Below are 27,249 nucleotides of genomic sequence, written 5' to 3'. Positions count from 1 at the left end.
TGTAACTATTTATTTATTTATATTCATCAAATATATATATATATATATATATATATATATATATATATATGTACTTTGAACTAATTTAATCTATTTAATAGATTAATAATTAACAAATCATTATTATTATTATTATTATTATTATTTTATTCATTTATTTATTTTAATCTAATTTAATTATTTTCTTATTATTTACAGTTTTTCTCTAGATCTTTCACAGGACGATTGTCACTCCCTTGTGGCCCTCGTTTGTAAACTACTGAAATTATGATGCCAAGACCATTATTTTGGTTTGAGGATTTCTGATGTGTACAGACAGTGGATTATGGAAATAAGGTTGGAATAAATACAGAGAGGGTCATATCCCAAACAGTCCCTCCAGGATTTTGCGATTCTGCAATCGCAGAATTCAATGCAAAATCACGTAAACTCCGCATATTTTGTGGCAGCTCGCATTTTTGTCTTCTTTTCATAATTCTTTCCAAAAAAGAGAGTGGGAAAGCAATATTAGGTAATAAAAACCTATCCAAACAAATCAATCAAAAGTGTCCTGCTGCTGCATTGCAGAGCACCAGGATATCCAGTTATATACAAGTGCTTTAAAAGAAAATCATTCATTCACAACCTACACTTTTCTATTATTTTTTCAACCTGTTTGCTTCCAGAACGCATGAGAGAGACGCGGCTGTGCAAGTGATCCAATGCCTTATTTATATTTACATGTTAAGCGTGTGGGACGAAATGAAAGTTTGTAGAGGTTAATGATAGGCTACAATTAAACTTTAATACTGAAAATAATGTATAATGGGGTTAGGGGTGTGATCAATAACACATACTTGCTTAATAAAAGAACTAATTTAAACAAACAAAATCTTACTGACCCTTTAAATGGTAGTGTAGGTGTGTGAGTAAAGGAAAGCACTTAAAATAAAGCATTCACGCCGTCCTACACATGCCATGATGACACAACATCAAACATTTGCTGTTTAGCAGAAATGCTGTGATGACACAGCAGGAGGAAAAGACAGAAAAACAGTGGGAGGAGACAATGAAAAAAAAAACTTCAGAGAAAGGAGGGAGTGTGACTGTGAGAGAGAGAGATGACTTCACATAACCACATAAAAAAAAAAACTGATGAGTAAACAGGCTAAACAGCAGTCCAACACCATGTCATACAGGAATGTGTTTAGGAATGAACATGTTTAGGTGTTTGCGTGCATGAAACTGATTATAAAAATGTGACAAATTTTATTAAATCGACGTTCAAAAAACAGATATTTTGTTAATTTGATTAATCTAAATTGTTTAAAGGGGCTTAAGAGATAGGAATGTTGACTTTTTGGAAAGATGGGTGGGTATACAAGTGATTCTCACCTGTAGGTTATCAGTGGAACCGCTGCTGAGATCATCCCCTGATTCTGAATCATTCCGGTTCTTATCCCGCTCTCCATCCACTATGCGACTTGGGGACTCTGCTCTGGAATGAGGAAGCGAGCCAGATAAAGTGTTTATTTGTCCCGTCGGGCTGCCGGGGCTACTTCTATCATCCCTGGGGGGCATTAAAGCACTGCTGGAGGGAGAGGGAGAAGGGCTCTTTTTGTTCTCATCTGGCCGCTGGATTTCCAGGCCAGATGGTCGAATGGGTCCAGTCCCGCCTCGGCAGGCTGCACTGAGGGGTTTAGGAGGGGGCATGAGAGCCCGTCGCACCTCTCGCACATACTGTGCTGGGACATAGAAGGGTTTACTGGCCTCGTCCTTGCGCACCTGCCACCAGTCATCATTGGTCTTCTTAACAAGAAGATAACTTTCCCCCTGTTTAATGGTGATCAAACGGTCCTTGGATTTGTACTCATAGTCGTACTCCACCTCTATGTACGTCTGACCTGGAGCCACCGAGCGTTCTGCCATCACTGCCAGAGGTCAAAGGTCAATAGCAGGAGGAGAGGAGCATGGTGGGGTGCGGTGGGTCGATGTGGAATCAGCTGCAGGAGAAAGGGAGAGAGACAGACAACATTTTATCAGAAATATCCATGACTGATGTCTGTATAAGTATGTGAAATGTTTTGCGATAGCCAAGTCAAGTCATTGGTATGGTAAATGACTGAAGAATGACAAATAAATACTTGATCAGGCAACTGTCATTCAGTTTCATCTTTGATAATAAACATTTTTATAAATAAAAATGAAATGAAAATGAATTTAAAAAGTTTTCCCACCGAAAATAATGTCTTACTGATAATGTCTAACTTCCTTAAATATGTCATTAAAGATCTGGCTTTGTTTTGTTAATTCAATTGATATTTCAAAATACTAACAGGGTGGTAAACAAAACTAAGGAGAAAAACAATGATTACCAATTAAAACAGCATTACTAAGACATAATTTGAAACATTTGGATTAAAGAAAGGAAATGCGAATTTGCGACCTGTGCTGGTAAAATGAGTCACAATGAGCAAATTTTCAATAATGAGTAAAAAATCTTTAAAATTATTTATGATTTGTTGTAATCTGACTAAAAGTGACTGATCTACACCTGTTTGAAGTTGACAGAGTCAGCAAAGTCCATTTGAAAAATCGAGTTAAAGTTTTCTGAAGCTTCCAAAACAAAATCACCTAGCAAACATACCTTAAAATCCCTGGTAATACCACCAAATTTGTCACAAACCAAGTCAAAACCCATATCTTATAGGAATATTCAACTTTTTTTCCATGATTCCACAATTGTTTGATGGACATTAATGAAACAGAAAGCCTATCTATTAAGGCCTACTGTATCACACAGATCTAATAGTTTTTAGTTTTTCCACCAACATTTAACCAAACGTTCACTTAAGACATAACAGATAATATTTGCATGAATACTCGCCAAGACAGATTTTTTGAAATACTGTAATTCTGTGTATATGTGTAGGATCATGGCGTCTTTGTGCACACACTTCAGATCTGTCAGTCAGCGTAAGTAAGATCGGTTTACATCATCAGAAAATGTACAAATAAAGATACTTTTAGATGTTTAATTGCTATTTTGAGCATTGAGATCGCTAGACGAGGGCTTAATGAACTCATTTTTGTGAAAACCTCAAATTTGACCAAAATTGACATTTTTCACTTGTTTTCCTAGGTGAAAAAAAGTACATTTCAATAATGTACTTAAAGTGCTTTATTTTCGCACACTAATTTTGTACTTAATAAACTAAAAATTCTTCTTTAGTGCTAATTAAGATAATCTTAAGAACATCAAAGTGTACTCAACTATGCTATTTTGAGACACCATGAAATATGAACTAAAATGTGTACACTATGGGTTCAAATGTACTATAAGTGGTATCTAAACACATTTTTTAAATACAGATATTATAATAAAAGCACATTTAAGTTCATATTTCATGGTGTCTCAAAATAGCACAGTTGAGTACACTTAGATGTTCTTAAGATTATCTCAATTAGCACTAAAGAAGAATTTTTAGTATATTAAGTACAAAATTAGTGCACGAAAATAGAGCACTTTAGGTATATTATAGAAGTGTACTTTTTTTCACCTGGGTTGCCTGTATCTTGAAATTAGCCTGTGCACATTCCGACTCATTATGCCAGCACGGGTCACATTTAGGATGTATAATATTTAGGATGCATAATAATAGTTAAGCTGATAACCAAATGATGTAAGCAAATAAACAATAATTAAAAACCATTTACAAAAAATTGTGAGTTCAATATTTTGGCCAATGTATATTCAGTATATTCTTAAGACATCTTTCACTTCAACAGCTAATCACATGACCGCCTCCATTACCACCTTTCTATATAGACCAGCAAATTTAACCTATAATTTCTCATCCAGTAACATTTTAATGCACAGTATTATGTTCATGTCTTTATTTGTGCACTTTACAGTGTAAAGTGCACAAATAAAGACATGAATCAAATAAACTCCAAAGAGTTCATAGCAACACTACAGTGAAAACTACCATCATGGAGAAAGCAGAGAAACCAGGATTTTGAAACAAAGAGGAATTTGCTTCAGGGCATATGAACTTCAGCACACAGCAAACATCCTGACTCAGGTGACTGACTTGTGCAACTCATCCTGACTACTGAGACACGATTAAAGTCACATAATAATTGTACTTTTTCAGTGATTTTCTACAGGTGACACCAAACACACACCAACATACATTCACCTATGCTAAACATGACAATATTACACATATTAATATCACACTAAACATATTTGTCAAAAGCACTATTCATGTCTTAAGGGCTAAAAGTTTTTTATGTATGAACTTAAACATCTAGGTGACTTAGTAGTTGCACAAATGTGCAGTAGTGATTTTTACCACACACAACATCTTTAGCAAGGACTCACAGCACTGATATGATGTTTAAAGTATCTACATGTGCTTAATGCTTGCAATGATAGTGTTTTCAACTTCAGCTGAAACGATGTATCGGGCAATAATTGGTATCGGCCGATAAAAGCAATTATTTTCACTATTGGCCATCGGGCAATCGTTCAAAAACAGCCAATGTTCAGGCTGATTATATCCTGTCAATCAAAAGGGTGCGGGAAAAAAAACATGTTTCATACTGTGTGTGAAGAACCTTGTGCTGAATTTAGGGTTGTCGAATTTAAGACGATAATAACGCATTAATAGTTTAAAAAAATAGCTATGTTAAAGCAGGCTATATTTAAATCACCAATCAAGCCAAGGTTGACACATCTGCAGTTTTTCCCCAAAACAAACGCTTAGTACAAGTTACAAAAAAAAATGCATGAACATCAGAAGGTATGTTGAAACATACAGTACAACTTATGTTTTAACTTATGTTTTTGCTCAGTATTTCAACCATTAAAAGATGTCGATAAAACAATTTGTGAACAATTTATGAACAATTTCACTTAACCTTGCATTTACCTCAGGAAAATTATTCAATGTTCAGTCAAGAGGAGCTTATTTACTGTTAATTATATATGTACATTTGAATAAATCCGTCATGAAGACGTGTTTATGAAAACTATGTTATGTGCAACTAAGTTTTTTTGTGTAATTATTTGAAAATAAATAGCGGTTGAATATAATAGTTTAGGCTCTGTTGTTAATTTTAATCTCTAATATTATAGAAATGTACAAAATATGAGACATTTTCGTGTCAACACAACACACACACATCATGGTGCTCTCGTGAACGCATTAGAGAATAATATTTTGTAAATAAAGTGGTAAATTGTGTTTTTAGCGGAAACAAAGCACTTCATTGTGTTCATGTGTTTATGACAGATTTTTTTTTTTTTTTTTTGTGAACTAACACTTTACCAGAGACCGCTGAACACAGCAGCTAAACACTGGCCTACTGAACACAAGCCTGATCCAATGAGTGATGATGACATCAGTAAGAGTAAATCCTGCGGTGAAGTGTCTGAGAATGGGATTTTGTTGGGTTGCACAGAGATAAATAAAAGACATTTAAAAAAAAAAAAAATTCCTAATTCTTTTGACCAAAATAAATATGACTTTTTCCATGACTTCCCAGTAATTCATGATTATTGAATAAGGATTTTTTTTATATTTAATAATTATAATAATAGTGCTAAACAAAGCAATTTCAAGCCATAAAATATTTTTGAACCAAGCATAGCTAGAAAAATATATAATCCCTATATGAGACACTTTTGATGGTTTTGCTAATTTCCACATGACTTTCCAAGATTTCCATGACCTTGGAATCCTAGAGAAAGATCAAAGCTTTCTTTCATCTTTTTGGACTAGAAGACCAAAACGTTTCATTCACGTTTCAGGGCCTTTTCTCGCATTAAACACAGACACATCTGTCATGGGAAACTGTAGTGAATGAAAGACAGAAATGCCAGTAAGCAGCAAAACAGCAAACGTTTCAGTTAATTGAATAGATAAATAATGCACAAAAAGTTTAACAAGACAATGTACGAGCAAAGCATGTGACAGAAGCTCCGCCCACACACAGAAACCTCATATCTCAAACACAATCTTTCACACATACTGCCCTGCTGTCAACATGACAACAATCTAAAGTGCTGTCATACAGATTTTAATCCGGGATTTGCAGGAAAGGCCGTTTAAACTAAGTGTTAAACTACATGGCAGAATATGTAAACTAGCGTTTAACGTTTGCCAAATATCATTTCCCCCAATATATGACACACAATTTGCAATTTCCTTGTCATTTTCCTCGGTGTATGGCATAAATGTAGCATTATGTCATTTAATGTTACACACTTCAAACAATGACACATCAATGTCAAATTTCACGCAATCAACTTTTCCAATCAAATATAACCAAATGACGAAAAAAATCTATAAACGTGAAAAATGTATTTTAATAAAAAATAGTTATTAAAAACAGAATGACGCTAAAGTGAAGATCTTAAATAATCTGAGGTCAGGTGAAATCCCTTCCCTCAGGTGAGAGACACACTTTAAATCTCACCTGTGTGACAGATTAACCTCTCAAATAAAATTAAATTAAATTTTCTCATTTAATTCAGTGTTCATGTCTGTATAAATCAGTTTACTCAGAAAAGAAGAGTTCAGAAGAGAAGAGTTCAGCTGACCTGAGGAAACAGGTTCGCTCTCATTCCTACCTGCTAACCTGCTAACACGTTTAAAAAAATCAGTAAAACAAGATGAAACACCCATCATTGTACCTATTTTCACAGATTACCGACAGATTAACGTACCTGAAGAGATATTCCAGGTGTTTCGGGGGCTATAGCCAAAGAAACAGACTAAATTGACGGCTCATTGGACTTGCTGGGGAGTTGAGCGTCGAAGTTCCTTGTTCCTGAGCCGCGGCGCGAGCGAACTCCTCCGGCACGCTCGCGCCCACTTTCCCCACAAGCGCACTCCCGCCTCTCCGCTCCCACGCGCTCCTGACGGGCCGGTGTCGGAGAACATCACTTGGACTCAGGAGGGACCTTCGACGGGACACTGATGCCACCGTGAGGCAATAGACAGAATTCTCGAAAACTCACAGAATTGTAATTCTAAAATAATGTAAAATAAAAACAAATTAGACGCACGACAGACATTTTGTTGTGTTTCCTTCAATCAGACATAGCCTAATGAGTTGCTCATTTAAATGGTTTCATTGCATTTCATTGTTATCATTTGTATTTCTAACTCAAAACAGATCAAACATTCAGTGGATTTAGGGGTTCTACTTTCTATTAAAATATTAAACATTATTCAAACCAAGTGGATTCAACAGTGACTTTTCAACAAGCCTTTTAGGCTAATTGAATGAAGATACAAATAAATAGTAAAGTATGTGTTATGAATGTAAATATTGTATGATTTTGTAATAATAAATTGTTAATAATTGTTCACTGAATTAAATGAGAAAATTAAATTTAATTTGAGAGGTTAATCTGTCACACAGGTGAGATTTAAAGTGATATTTTTCAGGAATAAATAAAAGTTACAATTGAGTCTCATTGCAGTAGATCAATCACAGCCACAGGCTTTCCATTAAGATATCTTAAGAGCACAATGGTCAGACACATGTGACTTCTCCCTAAACCTCCAGACTTTCATTCTCTACCTGCACTCAAAAATTAATTCATTACCTTTACTTAATTTGATTGAAAAAAGTTTTTACAAACAATTTCATTGAGTTAATTCAAAATAGATCAGTTTATTTGGGTCAACACAATTTAGTTGGTATAGGTCAAATTAAGGTAACACTTTTCAATAAGGTTACATGTTAACATTAGTAAATGCACTGTGAACTAACAATGTTTTATTTTTATTAACTAACATAAACAAAGATTAATAAATACTGTAATAAATGTATTGCTAATTGTTAGTTCAGTTAATACATTATCTAATGCTAACAATTAGCTTATTGTTTTACCTAAATTAATTTACTCCATAGGCCTATGTCTAACTTTGTCAAATGTTTTTTGTTTTTGTTGTCGTCTCTTTTTTATGTTGGTCCAACTTAATTGTTTTATTCATTAACTGAGAAGACTGACCAAATTCTTAATGACCCTACTCACCCTCTATATCATAAATTCATGAGAAGTAATAGGTCAACTGGTAGAATTTTACAACAGAGAATTAGAACAGAAAGGTATAATAAATCATTTGTCCCCATAGCGATCAGATTGTATAATGATCAAGCACATCGTAAGTTATTATAGTTTTAGTTACCTGTTAATATTATATATTTTAATGTTAAATGTTGGATTATAATTCTGTATTTGTAATTTTGTATTTTGTATTGTAATTTTTCATTTTTTGTAGTATTACTTCTTTTTGTCTTTATTGTTCTATTTATAGACTGTTTGTGTATTATGTGTTATGTTTTCTTTTTTGTTTTTGAAGAATATGTTGTGATAAGGGCACGTAATGAATGAATGACCATATGAATTTCCCCTTGTGGGACAATAAAGTTTACCTTGACCTTGACCTTACACAATGTATATAATTTATGAACATAGCCTAAGATAAGACTGGTCTGTCTATTTTGCACTCTTGATATTTTATAGGCCTAGTGTCACCCCTTCATTGCTTTGCACTTTTTCTGCATCGTGGATAATTTGTAGATTGTATACACAAAAAATTCTCTGTAGCATATTTTCGTATTTTTGCATTTATCCCATTCATTCCACCGCAAACAACACAAGTTTGATTATTTTTACGACCATTTAGCCTTTTCTAATCAAGTCCACGATTGATTGATTGATTGATTGATTGATTGATTGATTGATTGATTGTGATCACATTAGCCACTGCCATAAAAGTTTTGTATTCTGATTAGGCCTAAGTAGCCTGGTTTTTTTCTGTCTAAAATGACCGAACGTTTAAGTTTGTGTTAATGCTGTTTCATTCTTCCCTTACTCTCATCATTTCACACTTACAAAGATCCTAAATGTTGTTTTAAACTTTTTCTAATAGACCTTGACAAGTAATCAGTCTATTACATGGTAATCAGATGGCAATCACGCAGCAGTTATAAAGCAACAAACAAGTTTAAAATTATATAAGATTTGCATAAATATAATTGTATAAATTGTCATGTGATGAGACTGTAACGGAGTGGGACTCAGACAGAGATCCATGTGCAAGCTTTTATTTACAGTGAGCGTGGTTGTACAGGCAGGAACAAACAGGAGCAATAAAGAACAGGCAGAGTCGTAGTCAGGGTACAGGCAAGGATCAAGACAGGCAGCAATGGGTCGTAAAACAGGAATCAGGCAGGAACAGTAACAAACAGGTAAACAGGGCAATAACGCTTGGAATTGTACACTGAGGAAACAAGACTTCGCGGTGAGGTGGTGTGAGTGAAAGTCTTTTATAGTCCTGTTAATGTGCTGCAGCTGGGTGTGGTGATTAGTGAAGTGATTGGTGGAGTGAGTGCAGGTGATTGGCAGAGAGGATTATGGGGAATGTAGTCCGGGAAGTGACAGGACAGACGGTGATCATAACAGAGACAGTTAGTGAACAGTCAATTCACCTTTATTTTTACAGCGCTTTATACAATACAGATTGTTTCAAAGCAGCTTTACATTGATAAACAGGGAAATAATGATCAATGATGCAAACTTCAAATATGGGACAAATTCAAATTCTGCTGTAAAGGAGCTGTTAACTGCAGTTTGTTCAGTGTTGATTCAGTTAAGTTCAATAACAGTGTTGATGGTGCAAAATTATTATTTGTGTCCAATAGAGGGCAGCAGAGCGTTAGATTGTAACTTAGTTGAGACGTCTACCAGTTTTCTCTTTCCATTCTTTCTCCCTCTGTTAGCACCCGCCCACTCCTACTATCAGTTCAGTAAAAGTGAAACTCATCACTTCCTGCTCAGTCTGGGTGTGGGATTCAGCAATTTTGTGCTATTGTTTCTAACAGTAAGACTGTCTGTGAGTTACTATTTGTGCAGAAAAATGGCAGAATCCAGTGTTTCTTTGGCTCAGGATCAGTTCAACTGTTCAATCTGTCTGGATCTACTGAAGGATCCAGTGACCATTCCCTGTGGACACAGTTACTGTATGAACTGTATTACAGGCTGCTGGGATCAGGATGATCAGAAGGGAGTCTACAGCTGTCCTCAGTGCAGACAGACCTTCACTCCAAGACCTGTTTTAGGTAAAAACACCATGCTGGCTGAAGTGGTGGAGAAACTCAAGCAGACAAAACTACAAGCTGCTCGTCCTGTTCAATGTTACACTGAATCTGGAGATGTGGAGTGTGACGTCTGTACTGGGGACAAAAACAAAGCCATCAAGTCCTGTCTGGTGTGTCTGAACTCTTACTGTCAAAATCATCTGGAACAACATGAGAGTTTCTTCAAAAATAAAAAACACAATCTGATGGATGCCACTGGACGACTGCAGGAGATGATCTGCCCTCAACATGAGAAACTGCTGGAGATTTTTTGTCGTTCTGATCAACACTGTATATGTTATCTGTGTACAATGGATGAACACAAAAACCACGACACTGTATCAGCTGCAGCAGAGAGGACTGAGAAACAGGTATGAACTGATACTGAGACTATATAATATCAATTGAAATGTGATAAATTTGAACATATTATCATTAAGGGTTTTGCTTTTATCACACTGTGCCATGTGTTTTCTAAATATCTCCTGAAAAATCTGGAAATTGTTATATGATTTAATTAACATCTAAATCATAGCAGGTGGTATAGGAAAAGCAGTCAGATACTAAGTTTTGAACAATTTGATTTGTAAGGTTAACACAAATGTTCTGTTGATTTAGATATATTTAAATATTAACCTGTTTTTATTATCGAACACATACTGTACACTGAACAATACACTTTCCCAACAGAGACAGTTAGAGGAGACACAGAGAACAATCCAGAAGAGAATCCAGGAGAAACTGAAGGAGCTTGAGGATCTGAGAGAGGCTGTGGAGTCTCACAAGGTGAGTTTTGAGCAGAAGAACAACTGCTGGCTGCTGGAAGAGCTGTTTCAGACTCAGTTAGGACTCTCCTCAATCAGTCAGTGAGGAGCCAGTGCTGGAGCTCTTTCCAGTCCCACTGAAGCCCACTGTGGGGAACAGGCTGTGTGAGGGACCAGTAAGAGCTGATTCTAATGCGTCTCTCTCTGTGTGTCCTAACAGCGCTCTGCACAGGCAGCAGTGGAGGACAGTGAGAGGATCTTTACTGAGCTGATCCACTCCATTGAGAGAAGCCGCTCTGAGGTGACACAGCTGATCAGAGATCAGGAAAAGGCTGCAGTGAGTCGAGCTGAAGGACGACTGGAGCAACTGGAGCAGGAGATTGATGATCTGAGGAGGAGAGATGCTGAGTTGGAGCAGTTTTCACACACAGACCATCACATCCATTTCCTCCAGGTAACAGAGATATGACAAACAGGACAATAGAAGGGAAGAGATTGTGTTTTCTATCAAATGTTTCTGTCTTTAGCTGGTGTTTTTATTGTGTCTTTGTGTCTATGTAGAGTTTCCAGTCTCTCTCTTTTCCTCCTGGATCTACAGACTCACCCAGCATCACTATCAGTTTTCATCTCTCTTTTGATGATGTTGGTAAATCTCTATCTCATCTGAGAGAGAAACTGGAGCATTTCTGCAGAGAGGAGATAGAAAAGATATCTGGTAAATGTAAGTACTGGATCATTTATGTACTCTCACATTTAAGTGATTCATCATGAAATATAATGTGGAATGAAAAGTGTACAAAAATGAATATAAAATAGATGTATATTTAATGTTCTCTGTATTTTTATTAATATTCCATAGTAACATACATTAAGATCTTTCCCACACCTGAGCTCAAGACCAGGGAGGAATTTTTACAATGTAAGTCTCTACACACACACACACACACACACACACATACACACACACACACACATATATATATATATATATATATATATATATATATATATATATATATATATATATATATATATATATATATATATACACACACATACAGGTCTGTTTTGCTATCTTAGTGAGGACATTCCAAAGGCGTAATGGTTTTATACTGTACAAACTGTACATTCTATCCCCTACACCACCCCTACCCCTAAACCAACCCATCACAGAAAACTGTCTGCATTTTTACATTTTTAATAAAACATTAAAACATTGTTTAGTATGTTTTTAAATCTATTTTAAATATGAGGACTCATGAAATGTCCCCATTCTTCATGTTTACGTCATAATACCAGTGTAATACCCATGTCATTATACAAATTTGTGTCCTCATAAATCACAAAAACAAGCACACACACAAACACATGTTGGGTTTCCATGTTTTATAGGGACTTTCCATAGACATAATTATTTTTATACTGTACAAACTGTATATTTTATCTCCTAACCCTAACCTACCCATGAGAGACAGCTTTCTGAATTTTTACATTTTCAAAAAATATCACTTAGTATGATTTATAAGCTGTTTTCATGGGGACCAAAAAATGTCCCCACAAGGACAAGGATTTCAGATATTGCTGTTTTGCAACTACATTGATTTACCCCCTTATAATCTGATTGACACCAACAAGTAGCACTACATTTCCTCTCTGTTAGTCTTAGTTGAATAAAATAAGAAATGAAAATAAAACTCTTGCAACTGTTAATATTTCAAATGATTATTTCCTGATGTAGATTCGTTTTGTTTCCATCAGATTTCCGTCAGTTCACTGTGGACATAAATTCAGCGAATAAAAGAATTTGTCTGTCTGAAGGGAACAGAGTGATTGAATACACTGACACAGTTCAGCCGTATCCTGATCATCCAGACAGATTTGATGATTTGTTTCAGGTGTTGTGTAGAGAGAGTGTGTGTGGACGCTGTTACTGGGAGGTTGAGTGGAGTGGTAAGGTAGGTATATCAGTGTCATATAGGAGCATCAGCAGGAAGGGACAGGAAAATAAATGTGGTTTTGGACACAACATTCAGTCTTGGAGATTATTTTGCTCTTCCTCCACATGTTCATTCCGGTACAACAATAAAAAGACTAAACTCCCTGTAGAAGTTTCCAGCTCGTGTAGAATAGGAGTGTATGTGGATCACAGTGCAGGAACTCTGTCCTTCTACAGCGTCTCTGACACAATGACCCTCATTCACAGAGTCCACACCACATTCACTCAGCCTCTCTATCCTGGGTTTAGAGTTTATGATTCATTTGGATCACATATTTCAAAAGTAAAACTGTGAGAATTTAACTGTATTGATGGTACAGAGATTAATCAGATGAATTGATGTTTATTAAAAAAGAGTAGAAAATGAATGAATGTGATGAATGTGGAGAAATAATATTTGTAATGTGCTTTAATTTACTCACTTGCAAATAAAACAAATTAGATGCATGAGAGGTGTTTTGTTGTATTTCTTTCAATCATTCTTTAATATGTGTATGTATGTATGTATATACACAGACATTAATGGCTGTGTGTCGAGTTATTTTGAGGGGACAGCAAATTTACACTGTTATACAAGCTGTGCACACACTACTTTACATTGTAGCAAAGTGTCATTGGAAAGATATAAAAAAATATTTACAAAAATGTGAGGGGCGTACTCACTTCTATATTTTTCTATATATATATATATATATATATATATATATATATATATATATATATACAGTATATACACACACACAAACATATATACAGTGGGTACGGAAAGTATTCAGACCCCATTAAATTTTTCACTGTTTGTTATATTGCAGCCATTTGCTAAAATCATGTAAGTTCATTTTTTTTCCTCATTAATGTACACACAGCACCCCATATTGACAGAAAAACACAGAATTGTTGACATTTTTGCAGATTTATTAAAAAAGAAAAACTGAAATATCACATGGTCCTAAGTATTCAGACCCTTTGCTCAGTATTTAGTAGAAGCACCCTTTTGATCTAATACAGCCATGAGTCTTTTTGGGAAAGATGCAACAAGTTTTTCACACCTGGATTTGGGGATCCTCTGCCATTCCTCCTTGCAGATCCTCTCCAGTTCTGTCAGGTTGGATGGTAAACGTTGGTGGACAGCTATTTTTAGGTCTCTCCAGAGATGCTCAATTGGGTTTAAGTCAGGGCTCTGGCTGGGCCATTCAAGAACAGTCACGGAGTTGTTGTGAAGCCACTCCTTCATTATTTTAGCTGTGTGCTTAGGGTCATTGTCTTGTTGGAAGGTAAACCTTCGGCCCAGTCTGAGGTCCTGAGCACTCTGGAGAAGGTTTTCGTCCAGGATATCCCTGTACTTGGCCGCATTCATCTTTCCCTCGATTGCAACCAGTCGTCCTGTCCCTGCAGCTGAAAACCCCCCACAGCATGATGCTGCCACCACCATGCTTCACTGTTGGGACTGTATTGGACAGGTGATGAGCAGTGCCTGGTTTTCTCCACACATACCGCTTAGAATTAAGGCCAAAAAGTTCTATCTTGGTCTCATCAGACCAGAGAATCTTATTTCTCACCATCTTGGCAAGCTCCATGCGGGCTTTCATGTGTCTTGCACTGAGAAGAGGCTTCCGTCGGGCCACTCTGCCATAAAGCCCCGACTGGTGGAGGGCTGCAGTGATGGTTGACTTTCTACAACTTTCTCCCATCTCCCGACTGCATCTGTGGAGCTTAGCCACAGTGATCTTTGGGTTCTTCTTTACCTCTCTCACCTAGGCTCTTCTCCCCCGATAGCTCAGTTTGGCCGGACGGCCAGCTCTAGGAAGGGTTCTGGTCATCCCAAACGTCTTCCATTTAAGGTTTATGGAGGCCACTGTGCTCTTAGGAACCTTAAATGCAGCAGAATTTTTTTGTAACCTTGGCCAGATCTGTGCCTTGCCACAATTCTGTCTCTGAGCTCTTCAGGCAGTTCCTTTGACCTCATGATTCTCATTTGCTCTGACATGCACTGTGAGCTGTAAGGTCTTGTATAGACAGGTGTGTGGCTTTCCTAATCAAGTCCAATCAGTATAATCAAACACAGCTGGACTCAAATGAAGGTGTAGAACCATCTCAAGGATGATCAGAAGAAATGGACAGCACCTGAGTTAAATATATGAGTGTCACAGCAAAGGGTCTGAATACTTAGGACCATGTGATATTTCAGTTTTTCTTTTTTAATAAATCTGCAAAAATGTCAACAATTCTGTGTTTTTCTGTCAATATGGGGTGCTGTGTGTACATTAATGAGAAAAAAAAAAGAACTTGCATGATTTTAGCAAATGGCTGCAATATAACAAAGAGTGAAAAATTTAAGGGGGTCTGAATACTTTCCGTACCCACTGTATATATATATGTGTGTGTGTGTATATACTGTATATATATATATATATATATATATATATATATATATATATATATATATATATATAAGAAAAATATAGAAGTGAGTACGCCCCTCACATTTTTGTAAATATTTTTTTATATCTTTCCAATGACACTTTGCTACAATGTAAAGTAGTGTGTGCACAGCTTGTATAACAGAGTAAATTTGCTGTCCCCTCAAAATAACTCGACACACAGCCATTAATGTCTAAACCGCTGGCCACAAAAGTGAAAATGTCCAAATTGGGCCCAAAGTGTCAATATTTTGTGCGGCCACCATTTTTTTTCCAGCACTGCCTTAACCCTCTTGGGCATGGAGTTCACCAGAGCTTCACAGGTTGTCCTCTTCCACTCCTCCATGACGACATCACGGAGCTGGTGGATGTTAGAGACCTTGCGCTCCTCCACCTTCCATTTGAGGATGCCCCACAGATGCTCAATAGGCTTTAGGTCTGGAGACATGCTTGACCAGTCCATCACCTTTACCCTCAGCTTCTTTAGCAAGGCAGTGATTGTCTTGGAGGTGTGTTTGTGGTTGTTATCATGTTGTAATACTGTGCTGCAGCCCATTCTCTGAAGGGAGGGGATCATGCTCTGCTCATTCATGGTTCCCTCAATGAACTGTAGCTCCCCAGTGCTGGCAGCACTCATGCAGCCCCAGACCATGACACTCCCACAACCATGCTTGGCTGTAGGCAACACACACTTGTCTTTGTACTCCTCACCTGGTTGCTGCCACACACGCTTGACACCATCTGAACCAAACAAGTCTTGGTCTCATCAGACCACAGGACATGGTTCCAGTAATCCATGTCCTTAGTCTGCTTGTCTTCAGCAAACTGTTTGCTAGCTTTCTTGTGCATCTCAAAATAACTCAATAACTCAACACAGTGGCTTCACAGGTTGCCACCTGATCAGTGTGTATATATATATATATATATATATATATATATATATATATATATATATACACCGATCAGACCACCTTTCAAATATTGTGTTGGTCCCCCTTTTCCTGCCAAAACCGCCCTGACCCATCGAGGCATGGACTCCTCTAGACCCCTGAAGGTGTGCTGTGGTGTCTGGCACAAGATGTTAGCAGCAGATCCTTTAAGTACTGTCAGTTGCGAGGTGGGGCCTCCACGGATTGGACTTATTTGTTCAGCACATCCCACAGATGCTCGATTGAATTGAGATCTGGGGAATTTGGAGGCCAAGTCAACACCTCAAACTCGTTGTTGTGCACCTCAAACCATTCCTGAACAATTTCTGCTTTGTGACAGGGTGCATTATCCTGCTGAAAGAGGCCACAGCCACCAGGAAATACCGTTTCCATGAAAGGGTGTACATAGTCTGCAACAAAGCTTAGGTAGGTGGTACGTGTCAAAGTAACATCCACATGGATGGCAGGACCCAAGGATTCTTCCATTGCTCTGTGGTCCAGTTCTGATACTCACGTGCCCACTGGTGACGCTTTTGGCAGTGGACAGGGGTCAGCATGGGCACCCTGACTGGTCTGCGGCTATGCAGCCCCATACGCAACAAACTGCGATGCACTGATTCTGACACCTTTCTATCAGAACTAGAATTAACTATTTGCAATTTGAGCTACGGTTGCTCGTCTGTTGTATCGGACCACACGGACCAGCCTTTGATCCCCATGTGCATCAATGAGCCTTGGCTGCCCATGATCCTGTCGCCAGTTCACCGCTGTTCCTTCCTTGGACCACTTTTGATAGATACTGACCACTGCAGACCAGGAACACCCCACAAGAGCTGCAGTTTTGGAGATGCTCTAACCCAGTCGTCTAGCCATCATAATTTGGCCCTTGTCAAACCCGCTCAAATCCTTATGCTTGCCCATTTTTCTTGCTTCTAACACTCATCACGGCACCTGTTAGTGGGTGGGATATATTAGGCAGCAAGTGAACAATTTGTCCTCAAAGTTGATCTGTTAGAAGCAGGAAAAATAGGCAAGCGTAAGGATTTGAGTGAGTTTGACAAGGGCCAAATTGTGATGGCTAGACTACTTGGTCAAAGCTTTTTCAAAACTGCAGCTCTTGCGGGGTGTTCCCGGTCTGCAGTGGTCAGTATCTATCTAATAGGGATTAAACAGTGACACTTTAGAGACACTTTTTAATAAAGATACAAACATGTATGATGTTTTCCAGAAATAATGGTTACAGTTCAGTCACATATTCTTCTGTCACTGCACCTCTGGATCTTCTCACTTTGCCTCAACAGGTTTACAGTAAGCCATGAAGCAGTCATTTATTTTAACCTCAGTGATTTACAGACCAATCACAGACAGGGTCAGTCCTGATCTATTGGCCTGCCATTAAGAGCTTAAGAGCACAATGGTTAGACACTTCCCATGTTCCCTGTTTTACATGAAGATACTTTATCCTAAACACGCTAGATGTTCATAGTTTTTAGTTGTTTTAGTCGGTTCAACGCTGCTCAACGCTGCTGCCTGCCTGCTGTCTGACCTACGCTCGGAGCTTCGTGGAGTTTATCCTAAATCCTTCTCTTTATTCCTATTCACATAATATAACTTTCTTATTTTTCACTAGATTACTTAACCTATTGCATAGTATTACTAAACGTAACGATTTATTACTAGCAATCCACCAGCGTAATCACCTAGTGTTAGCCATAGCCTGCTAGCTACCGTCTACTTTCTTTTTTCCTCTAAACCAACCTTCCTTGTCGATTTAATGGCGGATTTATCAGATGTATGTTATTCTGATCTGTCCTCGCCAGATCGGGAAGCTGTGGAGACGTTGCTGCCCGGCATTCATCGATCCACCGCGAGGTACAGCGTCCCGCACATCACCCTTGCCCCAGGCACCGGCAAGCGACCGAGACATCCAGCCAGCGAGTCCTGTGTGCGTTGCAGTTTTTCGGACGGCGTTCATCAAACACACGGTCAGTCATGTCCGACGATTATCATGTGTATTAAATGCAACATGTACAGCTTAGCTCTTTCTGCCAGCAGTGAGCCTTACACATGTGATAAATGCAGGGATATTGTTAGGCTGACAGAGAGAATCTCAGAATTAGAGACACGCATCCAAACTTTAATTGAGGATAGTGAGAATGAAAGGGCCTTAGATACTGCTTTGGATGCGACTAGCCTAGTAAACACTGCACATTCGGTTCCGGTTGTAGAAGCCACGCAGCAGGCTAACTGGGTGACTGTGAGGCGGCATAATGGCAAGAACAAACACCACTCTTCCGTTCCGATTAGAACATCAAACAGGTTCTCCCCACTCAGTGACGCACCCACTGAGAATCCTGTTGAAAGTGCCCTAGTTATTGGCGATTCTATTACACGGAACGTGAAAATAGAGACACCAGCCACCATAGTCACATGTTTGCCGGGGGCCAGAGCACCTGACATCAAAGCAAATTTAAAAGTGCTGGCTAATGCTAAACGTAAATATTCTAAAATCATTATCCACGTCGGCACAAATGATGTTCGACTTCGCCAGTCGGAGATCACTAAAATTAACATTAAAGAGGTGTGTGAACTCGCAAATTCAATGTCAGCAGAAGTAATTTGTTCTGGCCCTCTTCCTGTTCGTCGGAGTGATGAGATAGTTAGCAGGTTATCATCACTCAATGGCTGGCTGTCTAAGTGGTGTCCGCAGAATAATATAGGTTTCATAGACAATTGGAAAAGCTTTTGGGGCAGACCTGATCTGTTGAAAAGAGATGGTATTCATCCCTCCCGGGATGGTGCTGCTCTTCTATCTAGAAATTTGGCAAATAGTCTTAGAGCTGAAACATGACAAACCAGGGCCCAGATCAGGACGCAGACAAACTGGCTAAACCGACCGTCTGCTAGCCGCCTCACGTCACAGAACTCAAATAATTCACAGCACATAGAAACTCTTTCACCTAGATATTATCACATAGAGACTGTGTCTGTACCTCGAACTAGTAAATACAAAAAACTTCCGAAACCTTTTAAGGGTAAAAATTTAATTGATGTTCAAAAAATGAAAATCACAGATAAATCAGATAAACAAATGATAAAGCTTGGGTTACTGAATATTAGATCTATTTCTTCAAAAGCACTTATTGTAAATGAAATTATCACAGACAATAAACTAGACTTGCTGTGTTTGACAGAAACCTGGCTAAAACCAGACGATTACATTTCTTTAAATGAATCTAGTCCTCAAGGTTATGATTATCAACACAATCCTCGACAGAAAGGCAAAGGGGGAGGTGTTGCTGTAATTTATAGTAATATATTCAGAATCATTCAAAAGAATTTCAAATATAATTCCTTTGAAGTGATGGTGCTTTATGTAACATTATGTAAGTTGACATTTGTGCTGGCTACTGTATACAGGCCACCAGGGCACCATAATGACTTTATCAAAGAATTTGCTGATTTTATATCAGAGTTAGTACTGGCTGCGGATAAAGTCCTTGTTGTTGGTGATTTTAATATCCATGTAGATAATAATAAAGACGCATTTGGATTGGCATTTGCAGACATTTTAAACTCTATTGGAGTTAGACAACACGTGTCAGGACCCACTCATTGTCGTAATCATACCCTAGATCTAATACTGTCGCATGGAATTGATATTGATGCTGTTGAAATTCTACAGCAGAGCGATGATATATCAGATCATTATTTAGTCTTGTGTATAATACAATTAGCCAAGGCTACAAAACCACCACCCAGCCATAAATATTGTAGAACCATCACGTCTACCACTAAAGATTGCTTTATAAATAATCTCCCCGAGCAGTTTCATTGCCTTAGTATACCTGACAACTTAGAAGAACTCGATGCTGCAACAGAAACTATTGGCTCTCTCTTTTCCAGCACATTAGATGCAGTCGCTCCTTTACGTCTAAAGAAGATTAAGGAAACTAATCCAACGCCGTGGTATGATGAGCACACTCGGGCTCTAAAACGAGCTGTTAGAAAAGCTGAACGTAGTTGGAAGAAAACAAAACTAGAAGTTTTTCGCCTTTCGTGGAAAGAAAAAATGATTGAGTACAGAACGGCTATAAGAAATGCTAGATCTACTTATTTTTCAAATCTCTTAATAGAAAACAAACATAATCCTAGGTATTTATTTGACACAGTGGCTAAATTAACTAGAAACAGAGATTCAACTGCTGACGTTTCCATAGAGCACAGCAGTAATGACTTTATGAACTTCTTTACTTGCAAGATTGATAATATTAGAGAGAAAATTAAAAACATGCAACCGTCTACAGTTTCGCTTCAGACAGTGCACTGTAGTGTCCCTGAGGTAAAACTAGAATCATTCGCCGCTATAGGAGAGGAAGAATTATCTAAACTTATCAAATCATCAAAATCAACGACATGTATGTTAGACCCAATGCCGACTAAACTACTGAAAGAAATGCTTCCAGAGGTCGTAGGTCCACTTCTTGATATAATTAATTCATCTTTAACACTAGGATACGTGCCAAAAACCTTTAAGCAGGCTATTATTAAACCTCTTATTAAAAAACCTCAACTAGATCCGAGAGATTTTGTAAATTACAGGCCAATCTCGAATCTACCTTTTCTGTCAAAGATACTAGAAAAGGCAGTTTCAACACAACTGTGCTCCTTTTTAGAAAGAAATGGAATCTGTGAGGATTTCCAGTCAGGATTTAGACCATACCATAGTACTGAGACTGCTCTCGTTAGAGTTACAAACGATCTACTCCTATCATCCGATCGTGGCTGTATTTCTCTATTAGTGTTATTAGATCTCAGTGCTGCTTTTGACACTATTGATCACAACATTCTTTTAAAAAGACTTGAAAACTATATTGGCATTAGTGGAATTGCTTTGGCATGGTTCAAATCATACTTATCTTGACCGTTATCAGTCTGTAGTAGTTAATGAAGAGATGTCGTATCGATCACAGGTTCAATATGGAGTACCACAAGGCTCAGTACTAGGACCGTTGCTTTTCACTCTGTACATGCTGCCCTTAGGAGAGATAATTAGGAAGCATGGTGTTAGTTTTCACTGCTACGCTGACGATACTCAGCTCTATATTTCCTCGCGCCCTGACGAAACCTACAAATTCACAAAACTAACAGAATGCATAGCTGACATTAAAAACTGGATGACAAGAAATTTCTTATTATTAAATTCAGAAAAAACTGATATCCTAATCTTTGGACCAAAAACTTCCTCACGAAAAAACCTTGAATACTCTCTAACACTTGACGGGTGCTCCATTAAATCTTCGTCCTCAGTTAGGAACCTGGGTGTGCTCTTCGATACCAATCTTTCATTTGAAAGTCATGTTTCTAGTATCTGTAAAACCGCCTTCTTCCATCTAAAAAATATATCTAAATTACGACATATGCTCTCAATGACAAATGCGGAACAGTTGGTTCATGCATTCATGACCTCAAGACTAGATTATTGTAACGCTCTACTGGGTGGTTGTTCTGCTCGGCTTTTAAACAGACTACAGTTGGTCCAAAATGCGGCAGCTAGAGTTCTTACTAGAACCAGAAAGTATGACCATATTAGCCCAGTTCTGTCAACATTACATTGGCTCCCTATTAAACATCGTATAGATTTTAAAATCTTGCTACTTACTTATAAAGCTCTAAATGGTTTAGCTCCCCAGTACCTAAGTGAGCTCTTAATGCATTATAGTCCTTCACGTCTATTGCGATCTCAGAATTCAGGCCAGTTGATAATACCCAGAATATCAAAATCAACTGAAGGCGGCAGATCCTTTTCCTGTTTAGCACCTAAACTCTGGAACAATCTTCCTAGCATTGTTCGGGAAGCAGACACACTCTGTCAGTTTAAATCTAGACTAAAAACACATCTCTTTGCTCTTGCATACACATAACACATTATCAATACATTTACATTTTTCAAATCCGTTAAAGGATTGTTACGCTGCAATAATTAGGTCGGCCGGAACCGAGAACATTTCCTATAACACTAGATATACCTGTACATCAGAATAAGAATGGCATCTACGCTAATATCTGTCTCTCTGCTTATCCTGAGGTTTTCCGGGTGCTGGATCCAGGCCGTATCCAGATCAGATGGAGAACCTGTGTCTGGACCTGACTACAACGTAGCCCAGGAGACAATGGGCCTACAGATCCAGTTCTGGCTGCATCTATAATTCAGATTTTTAATCCCCGTATCCGCTTACATATATTTATATATAATCTATTTTTAATCTCTATAATAAAAATGTATAATTCAGATTTTGATCTCCATATCCATTTACATATATTATATATATCTTCCAAGGGGTTTTTTCCCTCCTAGGACTTTTTTCCCAGTGTTAGCACGCTGGGTTTTTCTCCTAGGGGTTTTTTTCCACCCCTGGGAGTCAGCCGACATTGGCTTAATGTAGCACCATCTTGTATATGTTACATATTACCACGCTTGTTTGTACAGCTCATTTTTAACCACTTCCCTTTTTTCTGTGCTTCTAATATGTAAAGCTGCTTTGAAACAATTACCAATTGTAAAAGCGCTATATAAATAAATTTGACTTGACTTGACTTGTTTTATTTACATTTAAATGTAAGTTTTTGTCACTGCTGTTCCATTCTTCTTCCATAACTCTCACTTGTTCACTCTAATATCCTTAATTTTGTAAACACTTTTTAATTGAGAATGTAATGTGATGAGACAATAATTTCAAGTTTATCATGGACATTATTTAACGAAGTAATCACATGACAATCATTCATCAGTTATAAAAGCAACAAACTATTCTACAATTATTTCTGATTATGATTTACAGTAGACTCATTTGTAGGGACTGTGATAGGAATATTTTGATATTCAACATTAGTATTAGTGGTCAGTAGAGGGCAGCAGAGCGTTAGATTGCAACAATACATGAGAGATCAACAATTAACACATAAACATTAACACAATAATTTTATATGTGTGTAACAGACATGTATGTAAAGCTGGAACCTTCATTTTAACAGCTCTTTCTCCTGCTTTGGTGCTTTCCCTCTCTTTCTCCCTCTGTTAGCCACTCCTACACTTCAGTTCAGTAAAAGTGAAACTCATCACTACTTCCTGCTCAGTCTGGCGGTGGGATTCATGTGATGGGTTTTGTGTTTTGTTTTGTTTTTTCTCTCTTTCTGTTTGTTTCTGTTTCTGAGGGCTCGACTGTCTGTGGTTCACTGTTTGTGCAGTAAAAATGGCAGAATCCAGTGTTTCTTTGGCTCAGGATCAGTTCAGCTGTTCAATCTGCCTGGATCTACTGAAGGATCCAGTGACCATTCCCTGTGGACACAGTTACTGTATGAGCTGTATTACAGGCTGCTGGGATCAGGATGATCAGAAGAGAGTCTACAGCTGTCCTCAGTGCAGACAGACCTTCACTCCAAGACCTGTTTTAGGTAAAAACACCATGCTGGCTGAAGTGGTGGAGAAACTCAAGCAGACAAAACTACAAGCTGCTCGTCCTGATCAATGTTACACTGAATCTGGAGATGTGGAGTGTGACATCTGTACTGGGGACAAAAACAAAGCCATGAAGTCCTGTCTGGTGTGTCTGAACTCTTACTGTCAAAATCACCTTGAACAACATGAGACTTTCTTCAGAGGTAAGAGACACAATCTAATGGACGCCACTGGACGACTTCAGGAGATGATCTGCCCTCAACATGAGAAACTACTGGAGATTTACTGCCGTAGTGACAAAAAGTGCATTTGTTTGCTTTGTTTGGTGGATGAACACAGAAACCACGACACTGTATCAGCTGCAGCAGAGAGGACTGAGAAACAGGTATGAACTGATGAAAATGCTGGTATATCAAATGCATGTGAATTCTCTCAACCTCTCAATTCTCTCAAAAATAATACATTTGTGAACAAATATACTGACATTTATTGATTACATGAGATGAGTGTTTATGAAAATACATGTTAAAGGTTAAGATTATGGATCCACATATAGGACACACATAACAGTAAACTTTCTCAACAGAGACATTTAGAGGAAATCCAGAGAAAATTTCGCCAGAGAATCCAAGAGAGACAAAAGGAGCTTGAGGAGCTGAGAGAGGCTGTGGAGTCTCACAAGGTGAGTTTTAAGCAGAAGAACAACTGCTGGCTGCTGAAGAGCTGTTTCAGACTCAGTTAGGACTCTTCTTCAGTCACCCTGTTGAAAAAAACAGCTTATGCTGGTTAGGTATGCTTTGAAGCATGGCAGCTGGTTTGAGCTGGTTTGTGCTGGTCCTTATGTAACCCCTCTACCCAGGTCCTACTCGCCCCGCTCCGCACGGGCCTTGAATCCGGGTCTCCGGCGTGGGGGTCGGACGCTCTAACAAGGAGGCTAAAGGCTGCAACCTCTAGCGTCAGTCGCTAGAGCATGTCTTGAGATCAGAGGAGTGAGGTTTACTCGCACAGCAACTACTAGCTGGCCTCTGTTACACTTAGTTGGTCATGAGCTGGTTTAAGCTGGTCCTGAGCTGGAGCTGGTTGCTTAGGACCAGCACAAGACCAGCACTTGACCAGCATAAACCAGCTCATGACCAGCTAAGGACCAGCTTAAACCAGCTCAAACCAGCTGCCATGCTTCAAAACATACCTAACCAGCATGTGCTGGTTTTTTCAATAGGGCAGTGAGTGAGGAGCCAGTGCTGGAGCTCTTTCCAGACCCTCTGAAGCCCACTGTGGGGAACAGGCTGTGTGAGGGACCAGTAAGAGCTGATTCTAATGCGTCTCTCTCTGTGTGTCCTAACAGCGCTCTGCACAGGCAGCAGTGGAGGACAGTGAGAGGATCTTTACTGAGCTGATCCACTCCATTGAGAGAAGCCGCTCTGAGGTGACACAGCTGATCAGAGATCAGGAAAAGGCTGCAGTGAGTCGAACTGAAGAAATACTGGAGCGACTGGAGCAGGAGATTGATGACCTGAGGAGGAGAGATGCTGAACTGGAGCAGTTTTCACACATAGACCATCACATCCATTTCCTCCAGGTAACAGATCTGACAAACAGGACAGTGGTCTTTAGGAAGGAAAGAGATTGTGTTTCCATCAAATGTTTCTGTTTAGCTGGTGTTTTTTGTGTTTTTGTATCTGTGTAGAGTTTCCAGTCTCTCTCTGTTCCTCCTGGATCTACAGACTCATCCAGCATCACTGTCAGTTCTTGTCTCTCTTTTGATGATGTTGGTAAATCTGTGTCTCATCTGAGAGAGAAACTGGAGCAGTTCTGCAGAGAGGAGATAGAAAAGATATCTTATATGGGTAATATACTGGATTGTTTTTTTTTTACTTTCAGAAAGACGTATCATGCCAGAAAAATATAAAATATAACATTTCTTTAATACATTAAATGTGTCTGTTGGTTTTCATAGTAACATACCTAGAGTTTGTATCCACCCCTGAACCCAAGACAAGGGAGGAGTTTCTACAATGTAAGTATGACAACACACATACACACAAGTGGGTGAAAATCTTGCCATCTGATGTCAATAATTTCCTGATTTAGAGACAAAATATGTGTTTTATCTTTTTCAGATTCCCATCGGTTCACCCTGGATGCAAACACAGTGCATAAATACCTATGTTTGTCCGAGGAGAACAGAATGATTACTGAAACTAACACAGACCAGCTGTATCCTGATCATCCAGACAGATTTGATGGTCGTCCTCAGGTGTTGTGTAGAGGGAGAGTGTGTGGACGCTGTTACTGGGAGGTTGAGTGGAGTGGGAGAGGAGTGTGTATATCAGTGTCATATAAGAGCATCAGCAGGAAGGGTCAGGGAGATGAATGTGCATTTGGATATAATGATAAGTCTTGGAGTTTGTATTGCTTTCCCTCCAGTTACTGCAAATACTCATTCTGTCACAATTATACAGAGACTGAACTCCCTTTAGCAGTCTCCAGCTCCTGTAGAATAGGAGTGTATGTGGATCACAGTGCAGGAACTCTGTCCTTCTACAGCGTCTCTGACACAATGACCCTCATTCACAGAGTCCACACCACATTCACTCAGCCTCTCTATCCTGGGTTTAGAGTTTATGGATCAGTGAAACTGTGTGATATTACTAAATAGATGATACATTCATACAGTCATATAGTCTACTACAGTCTACTACAGCATGTGATATTATTAATAAAAATATAAGTATATATCTTATTAATCCAATAGATGCTGTAATGTAAGTGTGAAAGAATAACGACAATGAATAATCTTACTTGTAACCAAGGGGACAAATAATATTCATACTGTCACTGTATGCTGTAAATAAAACAATTAGAAAACCAAAGGCCCTCATGTCATTTATTTGGCCTACTTATTTAAACTTCATGACATTATAGTTATGAATTAACAACCTTGCAGTCAAAGATGTTGCTGTTCATTCTGTTTAAATAGTAAACGTGAGTGAAAACATGGAGTGTGATTTACAATGAAACAACTCAGATTTTACTTCAGTAAAAAGAAGCAGAGAAAGTTTAGGCTATCTTTTAAATATCGTTTTACAACAATTTTACTAAAGAGATAATGGCAAATGACTAAAGATAGGTAGTAAAAAGTAAAACGTTTGAATGAAGAAATGCAAATAATAAAAATAATGCAAAAAACTTGTACAATATCGAATACAATTATACTGGAAAAGTATTAATAATCACACATAAACTGTAACATGAAATCATTACATTTGAGTAGCCTGTTGTTAATAAAAATGAATTATCAATATAATAGCCTCATGCCATTTTTAATTGTCATTCAGATAAAGACTCGTTTTAGAGACCCATTTTTGGGGTGAATTGTAAGTTATTAGACAATTATCGTGTTTTTATTTGTGTATACAATGCTTGTCATAGAGGATATACGAGTTTGCTACATAATAATATATCATTTTGATTTACAAATACATATAAAAAAACAAGGGTTATACAAAAAACAATGAAAAACAAAAGATGACAAGAC

General features: G+C 38.1%; 3 protein-coding genes across 7 annotated transcripts in view; 2 read left to right on the top strand and 1 right to left on the bottom strand.

The window, feature by feature from the left end:
• The window catches only part of arhgap12a (Rho GTPase activating protein 12a), a 31,552-nt gene extending 24,607 nt beyond the window's left edge, over positions 1-6,945 (bottom strand). For 2 of the 5 annotated variants that reach the window (XM_048163294.1, XM_048163297.1), the window contains exons 1-2: positions 6,716-6,941; positions 1,375-1,982 (exon numbers count right to left, since the gene is read on the bottom strand). In XM_048163294.1, coding sequence (XP_048019251.1) covers positions 1,375-1,908 — 534 coding nt within the window. In that variant the 5' untranslated portion in view covers positions 1,909-1,982; positions 6,716-6,941. Of the gene's footprint in view, positions 1-1,374; positions 1,983-6,715 lie in introns of all 5 variants that reach the window. The other 3 variants (XM_048163293.1, XM_048163295.1, XM_048163296.1) reach the window with 3 other exon arrangements.
• A 2,751-nt stretch (positions 6,946-9,696) lies between these two features.
• On the top strand, positions 9,697-13,350 carry LOC125250677 (tripartite motif-containing protein 16-like). Its single transcript, XM_048163388.1, has 6 exons — positions 9,697-10,514; positions 10,834-10,929; positions 11,128-11,361; positions 11,469-11,628; positions 11,767-11,826; positions 12,666-13,350. Exons 1-6 carry the CDS (start codon positions 9,924-9,926, stop codon positions 13,196-13,198), a joined length of 1,674 nt encoding a protein of 557 aa, XP_048019345.1. The 5' UTR covers positions 9,697-9,923; the 3' UTR covers positions 13,199-13,350.
• A 9,542-nt stretch (positions 13,351-22,892) lies between these two features.
• Positions 22,893-26,584, top strand: LOC125250680 (tripartite motif-containing protein 16-like protein). Its single transcript, XM_048163393.1, has 6 exons — positions 22,893-24,096; positions 24,298-24,393; positions 25,057-25,290; positions 25,399-25,558; positions 25,669-25,728; positions 25,832-26,584. Exons 1-6 carry the CDS (start codon positions 23,506-23,508, stop codon positions 26,368-26,370), a joined length of 1,680 nt encoding a protein of 559 aa, XP_048019350.1. The 5' UTR covers positions 22,893-23,505; the 3' UTR covers positions 26,371-26,584.
• The last annotated feature ends 665 nt before the right edge of the window (positions 26,585-27,249 follow it).

The sequence above is a fragment of the Megalobrama amblycephala genome, linkage group LG17, assembly GCF_018812025.1.
Source record: "Megalobrama amblycephala isolate DHTTF-2021 linkage group LG17, ASM1881202v1, whole genome shotgun sequence".
Taxonomy (NCBI): domain Eukaryota; kingdom Metazoa; phylum Chordata; class Actinopteri; order Cypriniformes; family Xenocyprididae; genus Megalobrama; species Megalobrama amblycephala.
Note: the sequence above shows the minus strand (reverse complement) of the source record. Positions and strands in the feature narration are given on the sequence as shown.